We start from the raw sequence: 13,958 nt of genomic DNA, 5'->3' as shown, positions 1-13,958 counted from the left end.
GGGCGGGTTGAACTAGATGACCTTTAGAGGTCCCTTCCAACCCAAACTATTCTATGATTCTATGATTCTATAAATATGAAAGATGATGTAGAAACAAGACCGAAGCTACAGTTTCTACAAATTTTTAAACTACAACAGAACACTTAGGTTCTATCCTGATGCATCTAACAATGAATGCTAGTATCTATGAAACAAACAAAACCCCCACCCGTTTAAAAAGAAAAAAAAATAAAGAGGAGCACACTTGACAACGGTGGTGATAAAAAGTACCAACTGTTCCTGAACAAATATTTTCAGTCAAACTGCAAAAAATAGCACACTTTCCTGCCACAAATGGTGAAAGTTTGTGATTTTGGGAAAGAGAAATGGAAAAATCTGATAAATGCTGATTAGATGTCCCTTTACCAGTTTTTTTAACATGCGGATACTACAGTAAAAAAGGCAGCAATTCAATTCTGAAAGTTATTAATTACACTTGAAGTATGTTTAAAATTTCACATATATGGAGTTTTTACTATCTACATAATTTCACAAGCATCCTAGCAAAGCAAATAAATATCCTTTCCAAGTTTGTGTGCTTCTGCAGCAAAAATACACCTTACCCATTGATTTCTCTTCAGATTTCAGTGCTTCTGTAGTTTTGTGGTGCACTTCAGCTGTGGAGTCTGTTACCTTGGACTCTGAGATTTTGGAGCTGGTTTGCTTCAACCCTTCTGCCTCTGAAGATTTTTGGGATAATTGGAGTTGGCTTGTGAATTTTTCATGCTACATGACATTAGAGAAAAAAACACCCTCAAAGAGTGAAAAAAACCCTATGTTACCAATAACTGCACAATGACAGAAGAACATGTAGGAACTGCACATTGTTACCTTAAGGGCTTCTTCAGGGACCCTCATCTCTCCCCTGACGACAGTAAAAAGATTAGTATGTAGGAAATGCTAAGGAAAATACTGGAAAGATTTCTCAATTCACAAGAGGATTTTACAGAAAAGCAACAGTTCTGCAGCCTATTCTGCCATTGGAATGGTGACACTCGTTCTAGAAGTATGTCACTGTTCGGACCAGCATGTATAATCATACTCACCAAAGCAAATGCACAATACAATTATGTACTATTTATAAATAGAACATTGAATAGATACCTTAACATTGTAATAATACAAGCTCTCTTTTTTTTTTCCCATTCAGTAGTTTGCTGAGTAATTACTTGTAATCTTCTCTACTTGTATACAATCTCATATGATACAAATATTTGTGTACTTGCCTCCAAGAAAAGTAATGCTTCTTAGGAACACAGAAGTTACATATTAGGTTTTAAATAGTAATTGGAAATTGAGGTTTCTTGTGGTGAGAAACGACAAGACGTACTTTATCAATAGTTCTGACCAAGGTACAGTATTCTAAAACCCACCATTTTCTTTAATATAGGCATTTTTGTAGTAACGAGAGAAATATTTCAAAGTTGCTTCTCAAATAGTATGAGAACCCTTCATTTAATACAACCATACTTTTAGCAAGAAAAGTGTGTCAGGGCATTGTGCATTTTTATGACAAGGATATCATATCCAAATCTCAATTTATCTTCTAACTTCAGAGTGATATATGTCTGTTCTGGAATCCTCACATCATTCACAAACGTCTACAGAAATAAATGAGGACAGAAAGAGATACTGTTAAATTCCAGAATAATAAAATGACAAATCACTTAACTAATTTTATAAGAAAGTTTTCAGCACCACAAATTTTCTACTGGTGATTCACCAGGGAATTAAACTATAAGCTCAAATTGCCACGCTTCACAAAACTGTTAAATTCCAGAATAATAAAATGACAAATCACTTAACTAATTTTATAAGAAAGTTTTCAGCACCACAAATTTTCTACTGGTGATTCACCAGGGAATTAAACTATAAGCACAAATTGCCACCTGCTTCACAAAATATTTCAAAAGAAACGTTAAACACCAGTCACTAACCAGGCTCCTGACATCACACTGGCCTTGAAAAGTTTCTTACAGGTTTAATCTTGTTAGCAGTATTTACTGAATTGTTGATTAATGTTCCCTCAAATTAGCACCTCCGCTCATTATTTTTCTTGTAGTTTGCTTTTTCAATCCCAATTAGCTGTCAGAATTGATTTATCATCACATTTGTACAGCATTTAACATTGGATATGAGAGTTCTGAGGTAGCTTATCATTTCTAAACATTGTCAAAGGACTTAAAGGAAAAATGGACCAAGTCAGTGCAGCCAAGTAACTCCAAATAGCAGTGATAAAGAATTCAATATATTGCGACTCTTTCAAGAGTAGGTATAACAACATTTGTAAGCAGAAATAACATTATTATACCACCTTGCAGCAAAGCAGAGCAAATTCCATAGGCTTGACAGTACCTTTTGAAAATTCAGTTACTGTACAACAAGTAATCCTCTCCTCCTCGAAATCGCGATTGGAAACATAGTTGGAGAAATCAGACAAGCTTTCAGTGATTTGGAGAAGGATTTATGTACCTGAAAGTTTGCCCAATTTCACCAGCCATATCAGTTGGCTGTTAGGAGGCAGTACAGATTACCAATCATTCCGATTTCAAGGTCTGGGTTAAACCTAACAGAGAAAAATAACAAGGAATTTGCAAAAACATGCTGGGGTAAATTTCAAGAGAGCCTGAGATATATACAGTGACTAATTACAGAGGCAGCAAGGAGGAAGAATAATACACGTTCAAGTCAAAATGGATCTCAGAGATGTAATTTGGAAGAGTTGGAAAACAATTTCATCTCTGTGGGAAAAAAAACTAAATGAACATAAATAGGGCTTGAAGTTATAGTATTCAAGCCCTAAAGAAAATTCTAGAAAGTCACCTACATAAAATTGTAAAACAGACATAAACCCTCGTAAGAACCAGGGGGGAAAAAAAGTTTATTCCTTCATTGGAACTGATCTGCATCTTTAAAGACTGATTTACAGTCCTAGGAAGGTAGGCTGTCAGCATCAAGCAAACTGCCCACGTTACTAACATCAGCAAGACTTGAAGTTGCATGTGGTGACTTCAGGTACCAGAAACCAAGGATGCTAACACGCTAAGCTAGGAGTGAGTGCCAGGAACTGAGAGTGTTCTTCTCACAACTTGCCCTTTTGCCTTTGGAGGGGATGCTTAAACCTTCAATTAGAGACTTCTCCCAGAACCTGCCACCTCCCAACGACAGCTCTCAAACTGACCCTTCTGCTCATCCTGAGTCATACCACTGCTCTTAGAATTCTCCAAATTAGGCTGAATCTATAACTGTGAAAGTGAATTGTTTCTTAAACTAAATGTTACCTTCAGAGAAAACTCTATATTGTGTCAGGATCTTCTGAATTCACTCAGTGACAGAGAAATATAAAAGGGTGAAGACACATTTTGTCTAGCAGAAGAGAATATTAAGCTCTAGAATACAAAAACTAGAGATCAGGCTACAAAGAAAAAAGAAAACAGTAAATGTAACTCTGCATAATATTTAAGACCCTTTCAGGGTTACACATCCTTGAAGAGTCTTTCTACAGTGTGAGCTGACAAAAACCTTCTGCCCAGCATCTTGCCTTAAACTATTCCTCAAGGCTCAATTCAAATCTGCATTAAGAAGCTACAATTTACACTCTTAAGTTCCTCTCCCCTACATTCTCCCCTGGCTTTCTTGAAATCTTCCCTCTCCTTTTACCTGAAAAGAATGTAATATCTGGACGCTCTGGATGAGGGGATTGAGTGCACCCTCAGTAAGTTTGCAGATGACACCAAGCTGGGTGGGAGTGTTGATCTGCTCGAGGGTAGGAAGGCTCTGCAGAGGGACCTGGACAGGCTGGATCGATGGGCCCAGGCCAACTGGATGAGGTTCAACAAGGACAAGTGCCGGGTCCTGCACTTTGGCCACAACAACCCCATGCAGCGCTACAGGCTTGGGGAAGAGTGGCTGGAAAGCTGCCCAGCAGAGAAGGACCTGGGGGTGCTGGTTGACAGCCGGCTGAACATGAGCCGGCAGTGTGCCCAGGCGGCCAAGAAGGCCAATGGCATCCTGGCCTGTATCAGAAATAGTGTGGCCAGCAGGAGTAGGGAAGTGATCGTGCCCCTGTACTCGGCACTGGTGAGGCCGCACCTTGAATACTGTGTTCAGTTTTGGGCCCCTCACTACAAGAAGGACGTTGAGGTGCTGGAGCGTGTCCAGAGAAGGGCAACGAGGCTGGTGAGGGGTCTGGAGAACAAGTCTTATGAGGAGCGGCTGAGGGAACTGGGACTGTTTAGCCTGGAGAAAAGGAGGCTGAGGGGAGACCTCATCGCTCTCTACAACTACCTGAAAGGAGGTTGTAGCGAGGTGGGTGTTGGTCTTTTCTCTGAAGTAACAAGTGATAGGACGAGAGGAAATGGCCTCAAGTTGCGGCAGGGGAGGTTTAGATTGGATATAAGGAAAAATTTCTTTACTGAAAGAGTGGTGAAACATTGGAACAGGCTGCCCAAGGAAGTGGTGGAGTCCCCATCCCTGGACGTATTTAAAAGATGTGTAGATGAGGCGCTTAGGGACATGGTTTAGTGGGCATGGTGGTGTTGGGTTGACGGTTGGACTCGATGACCTTAGAGGTCTTTTCCAACCTCAATGATTCTATGATTCTATGATTCTATAAGAATGTAGCATCTTCCTTGTAAGAAATATGAATAATCAGCTATATATGAAAAGTCTCTTGTTCCTTGGTGTTACTTCCTTCATCTTCTTTTAAAATCCAGAATGAAGCCTTAATTTGGGGCAAATTCAAGGCAAATAAAACATTTATGGATGAGCTGGTATGAGACTGTTGCATTATTTTATGAATTATTTATCAGTTGTGTATTTTCCCATACCTTAAAAAATGTACAGCTTCTTGCTCATTTTTAATTTTCATAACAACTACATGTTAATACTACAGATAGATTAAATATCCAGGGTGCCTTTCTGAAACACATTTACTATTGGTTTGTGCCAGTTTTAGGGACGCAGAATATCGCAACCCCACAGGATCATCCTCCTTCAAACTTAAGATTGTACAACAACATGTATATGTTTCTAAGGAATGCAGCAGCTGAAATCTGCCATTTTATAAGCACTTTGAAGTTAAGGGCACGCATAGACAAAAAAATAAACTTGAATAATTAAGTAAGCCAAGAATCTGAATCTTTGAACACTTGTGTTGCTCATCTAAATCTAGTATTAGATGAAGACTGGAAAGACAGAAACAATGTCCTTCCCCAAGAGTAAAGGGATCTTCTGTTTTCTTTTCTTTTTCTAAACGAAAATAATGTTTATTTCATTATTTAAAAAATTGCTTACCTACTTCATAGAAAATATCTTCCATGAGAAATAAGAATTAAAGGTACAACTATTTACTGGTTTGCAAGCATGAAACTTTGAGTGGTGTTTAATGCGTATTTATTCCACTTTAACATTGTGTGAGTCCAGAGCAAAAACCCATGTGAAGAATATCCTCAAGGCAGCTTGAATTTTAGTGAATCACCAAAATTTAGGCCACCTTGCAGACATGTATGCATATATGTACGTATGCATTTTTCCTCCCAGGTCAGAGTTCTGAAATTCATGTGCATACAGTATACTCAACCCAGAGAACTCTGAAAGCAGTGTGTGCAGTCTACAGACATCCTCATGACTGAACTGATGGCATACAAGAACCAAGCCTCAGTTGCTTTGCCACTGGAGTTTTAAAATCCCACCACAGGCTTTGGGATGCAAGACAAAGCTAGCTTGAAAAAGCTAGTTACTATGTAAATAAGGAATCCTTTTCCCCCTTTAAATCACTCTATTCGCACTTCTATATATTCACACGATTTCCAAAGCTTTATTCTCCAAATAGTGAGAGTCAACTCTCTTTAAGCCTTCAGAAAGTTTGTTGAGCATTTCACGATCCAGTCCTAAAACATAAGTGTGAAAGGACTTCACTATCCTGTAAATATCCCCAAGAATGTTATCCAACAGGGCCATGGATGTTTGATATTTTTTCTGGTATGTTTTTGAGGTCACAAGTCAAAGGAGAAAATACAGTTCAATTCTGTTGATACTGGTGAAATAATAGATTATATCTTAGTAATTGTATACATTTTCTTCAGAAAAGAGAAATTCCTTAATCTTTTTTGTATGAAATAAAAGATAAGCAGGAATGACCAGGAGGAGTCATGATGGATTATTTGAAATAAAACTTTACATCATGTAAAACTGATTAAAATTTACTTTTGCTTTATTTTCAAATCTAGATGTATGAAGTCCAGGATGAAGATTGCTGTAACCTTTTCACTGAATTGAGTGTCAATCAACCATACAGACAAGAATATTCAGGCATTAGGGCATCATGTGCAATTACAGTTCATCTAGTGAAAGTACTTGGGACTCATAAAACTCAAAAGAAAATTGGTAGTAGCCATCTCCCCTTAAACTCTGAATTATCTCAAGTGGTTAAAGTGCATTACACCAGGAATGGAGCAGTCCTGTATACTAAGAAAAGTATACATCTGTTCTCCAAAGAAATGGGACTATCTGGGGAGACCCAAAATAAATGTTTGCTCTTGATGAAGCAAGCAAAATAAGAATGGGTAGAAGCTGATGAAGCACTAAAAGAGGGACTTGGCTGTTAGGGAGGTGGTGTACTCAGTGCAAAGAGTAGCTAGACTAAAAGAATTATTGCCTAGTTAGTTCACCGCATGGTACGGAGGCATTGCATATATTGTTCTGCCACACAGTTAAGTACAGTGTTACAAAATTATGTGTTTCCTCTTTTGACCTGAAACCAGGTAGGTAGAGGTATGTAAGAAAAGCACAGTTGGAAAGAGATAGTATGGGAACCGCTGAGAAGACAAAGAGCAAGGACTGAACTCCTAAGACTTAATATTCCCTGTCCCAAAACTGTGGGAAGAGAGTTCCTTTGATGTCTCTGGGTAAACAGCTACAGAGCAACTGACAACTCAAATCTGAGAATGAATCAGATCAAGCAAAGCAAATAATTGAAAGCTCTTTATCAGAAGCAAAGAAAGGAGTCGAACGAAGGCCTTTTAACATATATTTTTATTAAATTCAAGTTTTGTGACAAGGCAATGAAAATCTGAAGGTATGCCTTTTGACTACAGGAGTAACATACAACTAGGGAATAAAATCAAATGTCTCAGCACAAGTTACTATGTGCTGAATTCATTTTTGATCACTGCCTTGAAACAGTGCACTGACTTTCAAAACACAGAGGTATATTAAATATTTAAGTGGCAAAGTTCTTATACGTCTACAACTGTTCAAAGGATATAACCCTTCAGGTTACACTGGTTTCATGTGGAGTTGAGACTCTGACTCTTTGGAAAGCTGAGTTAGTTACTTTAAAATACAGAAAAGCTAATGAAGACAGACTAACAGGGTTTTTATTTTGAAATGCACTTCAAGATCAAACACCAAAACCTAAATCATTGCTAACAGGCAGTAACCTGAGATTTCTTCTCCATCTTTTTTTTTATTTGACAAAGCTATTCACTACCAGTAGTTTTCTAAATATTAGTTCAAATAAGCAATCATAGATGAACTTATGATTTTGTTCTGTACACATTCATGACACAGCCAAACATTTAAAGTAACAAAAAATAACAACCATAACTAGTGTGTATAAAAAGCTCATGAAGAAGTATCTAAAGGGCTACAAAAATATGACAAAGTTACTAAGTTTTTAATAACCTATTATAAAATTCAAAACATTTATAAAAGGCGAAGCTTACCTAGAATATTCTACACGCAATTCCTAGAAAAGCCTTAAAATGTAAAATGTCATACGAAACTTTATTTTGCCCATAACTTTGCATTTTTCCTACACTAGTTTGTAATAACTTGACACACATTATTCATAGACATTTTGACAAAAACGATACTGAAAAACTAAATGCAAATATAGAATTAAATAGGTTTACATACAACATAGTTATTGCATACTTGATTTTTTTTTTACATATGAAGTACAGTTTAACATTCTTTTCTGTATGAAAAAAGGAGAAAAAGGAATAGCAGATGAAATAAAAAATCAATTTCTTAATCAGACATTTTAGAGATTTAAATACCTTTTTTCCCCCAATATAATCAAGATACTATTTTTTTTTCTACATTCTGAAATACAGAATAATAATATATTCCTTTTTATTGAGTTTTTTCCTACTGCCAAGGCCCTCTTCTTGATGGAATTTACTGCAGCCCTTTAAATAACATGCAGTGGAAAACCCCCACAAAAACTGTATTTTCCTTTTGAATGTTCCCCCATTTCCAATCTTGCATTAAAAATATATTAATGTACACTTATTAAGTCATACTCTCTTTGCTCAAAAAAACCCCAAAACAAACATACAAAATACTATGGGGATATATCCATTTCTGATGCTAACTTACCCCATTCAAGCTACCCAAATCCTTCACCAAGTGTTCATCCGTAGAGGCATCGTAGTTAAGTACAGCATGTTGCTTGTCCACACTTCGTGACTAAATTATAGAAAAAAAAAAATTATATAAAATAAGGTATTTCAAAACCAGATCAAGATAGCATTAATGGCTATTTCTTCAAGTAGCATGATTATTTTCTTTCTACATAGCACATTTATTCAAATTATATAAAAACATTAGTCCCACATATGAAAAAACTCAATCCCAGCTCTGGCCCCGGGTGCCCATAGCAGAATCCTAAAATAAGTTTAGAAGAATTATTTTCTTAATGTTTCCCCAAATGTGATTATAAGTCAGATCCAGCCGTATCTTATCCAAAGATTTTTTTTTTTTCAGGTCACCACAGTATCACTGATGTTTAATCTAACATCATCAACTTCACCTTTATTTCTCTCTCTCTCCTTAACTACATGCATCTTTCAAAACATGAATATGATTCTGTGGTATTGCTGTTCTCGCTGAAACACACCGTTTCCTGTCATGCATCAGTAAATCTTCCATTATGTTGCCTGGGATACTTACCATAGTATACATGCATTGAAATTGTTTCTCCTTGATCTCAATTTCCTAAACAAATTACCTGTAGCCTCTTCACTAAATGTCTGAGCGGTTCCTGAATTATTATTCCCACTTCAGCATTTATTTATTTAATAAATTCTTTATTTCGCATCCAAATGTCAACCCATAGATCAGGAACAATCCGTGTTACGATTTCCTCCAAGAACACCACCTGCCTAACAGCTAAGTCCCTCTTTCAGGAGGGACTTAGTTTGCCCATGGCCAAGTGTTTACAGCCTGAGGTGCTGACTTCAAGCGAGGAAGAGGTGGGGCTGGATGTATACTTCCTTCACGCATGCATGTGGTCAGCACCTTGACATCTAGAAGAGTTTCTGACTGGATGGAGCCCACAGCTCATCTTCCCCAGCTGTGCACACTTGATCTCAGTCTGCTGGCAGTTCTGCTAGTGCAGTGTCCTGACAATCCTGACATGACAGTATAGCAGCAAATTTCTTCCAACAGCATTCTTTCCAGTTTCAGGTTTGCATCTTCTATCCTTGCTACTCAACTCATTGTTCAGGACTATATAGCACTGAGAATGGTAAATTTCTGCCTGAGACTTCTGTGCTTATTTCTGTACCAGCACCTGAAGCCTGTCAGTGCTAGGAGTCCCAGGTTACCAGTGCATTAGCCAGTTCAAGGCATCAGACCATGCAATCATGACTCCTAAGGAAATGCTTTCTCTTCTGAGAATCCCACATTTATCATCTCGTTCCTTCTTGATTTCTCAAGACTTGCTAATATTATTTTCCTTCCTTCTTTAGAATTTACTTCCTTATTCTTCCTTTCCATGCCATCTTCTGACTGCTTCGCTTTCTCCTCAAAGAAGTGAAATCATTCCTCTTCTGCCTATACTTACTATGTTATTTTTAGACTTTTCACTTGAGCCAATTTGCTCTGTAGTCTTGAGGTGTATAGAAGGGGATCAGGATATAAAAGGGAGGGCAGAATTAAGGAAGAGACAGACAAATGAACAAGAAGGTCCATGCCAGTAAAAGCTGCACTACTACACTACATCAGTTAAGTGTTCTTAATGGTAGATGAAGATATACCAGTATAATTCATTTTCTACTAACTTAGTAACCCTTCTTCAAGTGAAAACAAGCTATCTCAGTAAAATCAAATTCACTGATGTGGGTGTTCTGCTGAGCCTACAATGTCAAGCAGAGATTACACTTTTCCACACTCAAGTGATGCAGCAATGCAAGCACAAGAATTACCCTATCTTTACCTAGGTTATGGGAAAAATTTCTGAACTTCTTTCCATTATGTTATTCAAATACAAATTGTATTAGGAATCAATTATTTTATTATCTTTATGTGCTACTTCCTATCAAAAATAAGTTAAAATGGAAATGACCCAAAAGATCCTTAAAGCTTCATAGTATTTTGTCACATCTTCCAAAATGGTAAGAATGATTACTCAAGTCTGTGACTTTTAGAGAAACACCTGAAATTCTGCAGGACATTAAGGTTCTCCTCAGGCTCAGATTACTTGCACATAACTGGACACATTTTTATTCGTTGCAGACAGTCTTTACAGGTGCAAAGATTGCGCAAATCTTTCAAATGCCATTTTTCCTTCTGATTTGTTATGGCAGTCTTCCATTCAAATTTAAGTACTATCAAAATTCCTTTTTATAAGACTGTGGTGCCTTGGCCGGCAGCTAACCACGCAGCCGCTCACTCATTCCCCCCCTGCCCCAGTAGGATAGGGAGAACAGGAAGAGCAAAAGTAAGAAAATTCATGGGTCGAGGTAAAGATAGTTAAGCAGCAAAGGAAAGAGGAAGAAGAAAGAAGAAATAAAACAAATCAAGTGACGCAAAGGCAATCATTCACCACCTCCCACAAGCAGACCAATGCCCAGCCAGTCTTTGAGCAGTGGTTACCCTCCCCAAAGCCCCCTCCCTCATTTTTTATTGCTGAGCATGACATAATATGGCACGGAATATCCCTTTGGTCAGTTTAGGTCAGCTGTCATGGTTGTGTTCCCTCTCAACTTCTTGTGCACCCCCCAACATAGTCACATGCGTGTAGGAGGAGCAGAGTGAGAAAGAGAATGTTTTGAAACTGTGCACACACTGTTCAGCAACAGCGAAAATACTGGTGTGTTATCAACAGTGTTTTGGTCACAAATCCAAAACAGAGTACGGTAAGGGCTTCTATAAAGAAAATTAACTCCATCCCAGCCAGACCCAGTACAAAGATTTATATGTGACTGCAGAAATAATAAAAATCACAGAATAACTGTGCTAAGAGCTGTATGAATATAAAGAGGAAAGCTCCATCGTCAGTTCAAATAAATTTGTAACTAGCATTATTTTAGACAAAAACTCTTCAAACCAATCCAGACTACTAAGAAAATGTTCAGAATACAGAAAATAAGAGCATTCCTCTTTGGAATTAATTTTGATATTATGAATAATGTAGAATTTTTCACCTTGGAGATGATTCCCCCATCAAGATTCAAAAAGTTTTCTAAACATAACAGGGAAAGAAGGGGAAAACGTGGTATTTATCCACAAGCAGGATGATGCATTGGAGCAGCTAGCTAAATACACAGACTGACACTATGTTTGAGCATATTTACAAAATAACCCAGTTAAAGCAAATCTGTATTCCCAGACATGAACAAACCCTCTGTTAGAAGAACAGTGGTTAGGTACAGATCTGAGGTCTAACTCTATCAAGCATGCAACAGAGTTGAAATGCTTATTAAAAGGCTTTTATAACATGTTTTCTGTCAAGAGATTATGAATAAAAGCATTAAATTCTGCTTTCTTTATCATGCATTGTCCACATGTTTCGCAGTAAGAGAACAGCCAAGTTGTCAAGAGTGGAAAGGAAGGTCCTACACAAAGAGCTATACATACAGAACAAGAACACATTATTAGCTTCTCTTTTAGTGGGTTCCTCTCCCTTCAGCAGTATGTGTTGTTACAGTCATGCTGGCATGTAGACCTAACATAACAGCAGGCTAAAGAGAATATTCCTGAAAGTGACCAGGCCCCTTGATTCTTTTTACTGCCTCTGAAGTCAATACACAACAAATAATATTTCTGAATGACTGGAGTCTAGTCACAATATTAATCAAAGAGGCAGCTAGTTTTGAAGGTGATAATGACTGAACACAAAATAATAAATGCTTGAGTATTCAGCTTCACTCTAAGGACTGATCAACCATGGACAGGAGATGGCATAGGGGAGAGAGAAGGAAGAAAAGTCTCCCTTATTCAGAGACAACAACCCATTACAACAAGCTAGTGGTAAAATAAAAGCATTTTTTAATTACAATCTTCTGAGCAGGAACCAACGGGGTGGGGTTTTTTGGTTGCTTTTCTTTTGATTTTGGGTGTCGAGGTTTTTTTTGTGTTTGTTTGTTGTTTTATTTGGGTGGGTTTTTTTAATTCTTCCCTCATAAATCACCAAGACATCATACTGCCTGTCTTTAACGAGAAATTAAGAGTATTTTCAACTACTTTCTAACAGGACAAAGTATTTCCATCACCAATAAAACCTTTGGATGCCTTCTGAGTTTAAAATGCAGTTTACTAGACATACTACATTCTGAGTAATACACATACAAATAGGTTTCTAGGCACTTCATTTGCAAGTGAGATTCTAGTGTGGCCATTAATGGCTGCATACACAACTCTTGGGAACAAAAAACCCAAAAGAAAATATTTTATTGAATGGTACGAAGGATTAAGAATATTAGTTTTGAAGTTCAATCCTCTTAAGAGTTCTACAGTAACCAAAGACAAGAATTCAAGAAGAAACTCCCAAAATATTACCATTAACCATTCAAAAATATATATACCAGGAAGAAGCAGTTCAGAGGACTACAGCTTTCATAGGGCAAAGCGCATGCAGTAAGACTACATAACAATACGGTTACACACCTCTAAGAGTTCCACATAGTGATCCTGAAAGTTGAGGAAGCTACTGAAGTATCAAACTATTTTGTCCAAGACTTGTGTTTTTACAGTTGCACTGAAACCATTACTGAGATTGAGTCTTCAGCTTCCTTAGAGACAGAGAAATACTCTTCGCTACTAATTTCATTTGCCTTTGTACAACCAGATCAGGACATGGGGATAGAGTTACATCAAATCATGTGACTAAATTAGATTACAAGTTGCAGAAAAAAGAAAAGCTCTTTTCAAAAGCATCCAGTGCACTTAGCATTATCACATTTTATGGAGTACATAGTCTACTTACTTTACTGGTCATATTGCAAAAATTATTTCACCTATTCTTGCATTTGTATGTGATTTATATGAAGAAAATGTGATCCTCTGCACTTCGACAGTAACTGTATGATTGATGGCAATATATTTAAACTAACTGTTTATATGAACACAAAAGATTAATCAAAACAACTGCTCTCCAACGTCTGGGGAATTTAATTTTCAAAAGGAATATAAAACTGGTGCATTAAGTTCATGACTTGAGCAGTTGCACATGGAAGGCTGATGCAATTACCTGTAACATCAGCTCACAGTCATCTCTTCCAACAAAAATCATTTCTCGCGGCAGCCTATGGCGGGTGCCTCCACTGCTCACCAAAAACCAGGATGTTAAGCTCATTTTCTGCTTAGATGATAAATCCTTGGCAATGCTACGTCATCCTGCAGCGAGAAAGAGAGACAGAGAAATTCATTTTAGTTATTTTTAGCTACAGTTCCTGCTTAGCAAACACCATGAGCAGAATACAAAAATCCCCTGAAAATACAGCATTCTCAATAGCATGTACTGAATCCAGCAATCACAGGAAGTGACAGGCTCCAGATTTACATAGTCTGAGGCTTCATGCAACTAGGCAAATTTAATCGGAGGTAAGCTTCTTCAAAATGAGCAAGCAGCTAGTTAATGCCAAAGTCATATGTCAAGTTGTCAGAAAGCTTTTAACATTTGACCGCTT

At 37.4% G+C, this 13,958-nt stretch overlaps 1 protein-coding gene across 4 annotated transcripts in view; it reads right to left on the bottom strand.

Annotated features, from left to right (window-relative positions):
- The window catches only part of CEP170 (centrosomal protein 170), an 84,331-nt gene extending 70,673 nt beyond the window's left edge, over window positions 1–13,658 (bottom strand). For 3 of the 4 annotated variants that reach the window (XM_009276106.2, XM_009276116.2, XM_009276124.2), the window contains exons 1-5: window positions 13,520–13,658; window positions 8,425–8,514; window positions 1,562–1,640; window positions 871–929; window positions 603–765 (exon numbers count right to left, since the gene is read on the bottom strand). In XM_009276106.2, the coding sequence (XP_009274381.1) occupies window positions 603–765; window positions 871–929; window positions 1,562–1,640; window positions 8,425–8,514; window positions 13,520–13,624 (496 nt within the window). In that variant the 5' untranslated portion in view covers window positions 13,625–13,658. Of the gene's footprint in view, window positions 1–602; window positions 766–870; window positions 930–1,561; window positions 1,641–8,424; window positions 8,515–13,519 lie in introns of those variants that run through there. The other variant, XM_009276072.1, reaches the window with a different exon arrangement.
- Between the last annotated feature and the right edge of the window lie 300 nt (window positions 13,659–13,958).

Source organism: Aptenodytes forsteri, unplaced genomic scaffold (assembly GCF_000699145.1).
Source record: "Aptenodytes forsteri isolate BGI_AS27 unplaced genomic scaffold, ASM69914v1 Scaffold10, whole genome shotgun sequence".
NCBI lineage: Eukaryota > Metazoa > Chordata > Aves > Sphenisciformes > Spheniscidae > Aptenodytes > Aptenodytes forsteri.
The sequence above is the reverse complement of the archived record's forward strand: the minus strand, read 5'-3'. Positions and strand labels throughout refer to the sequence as shown.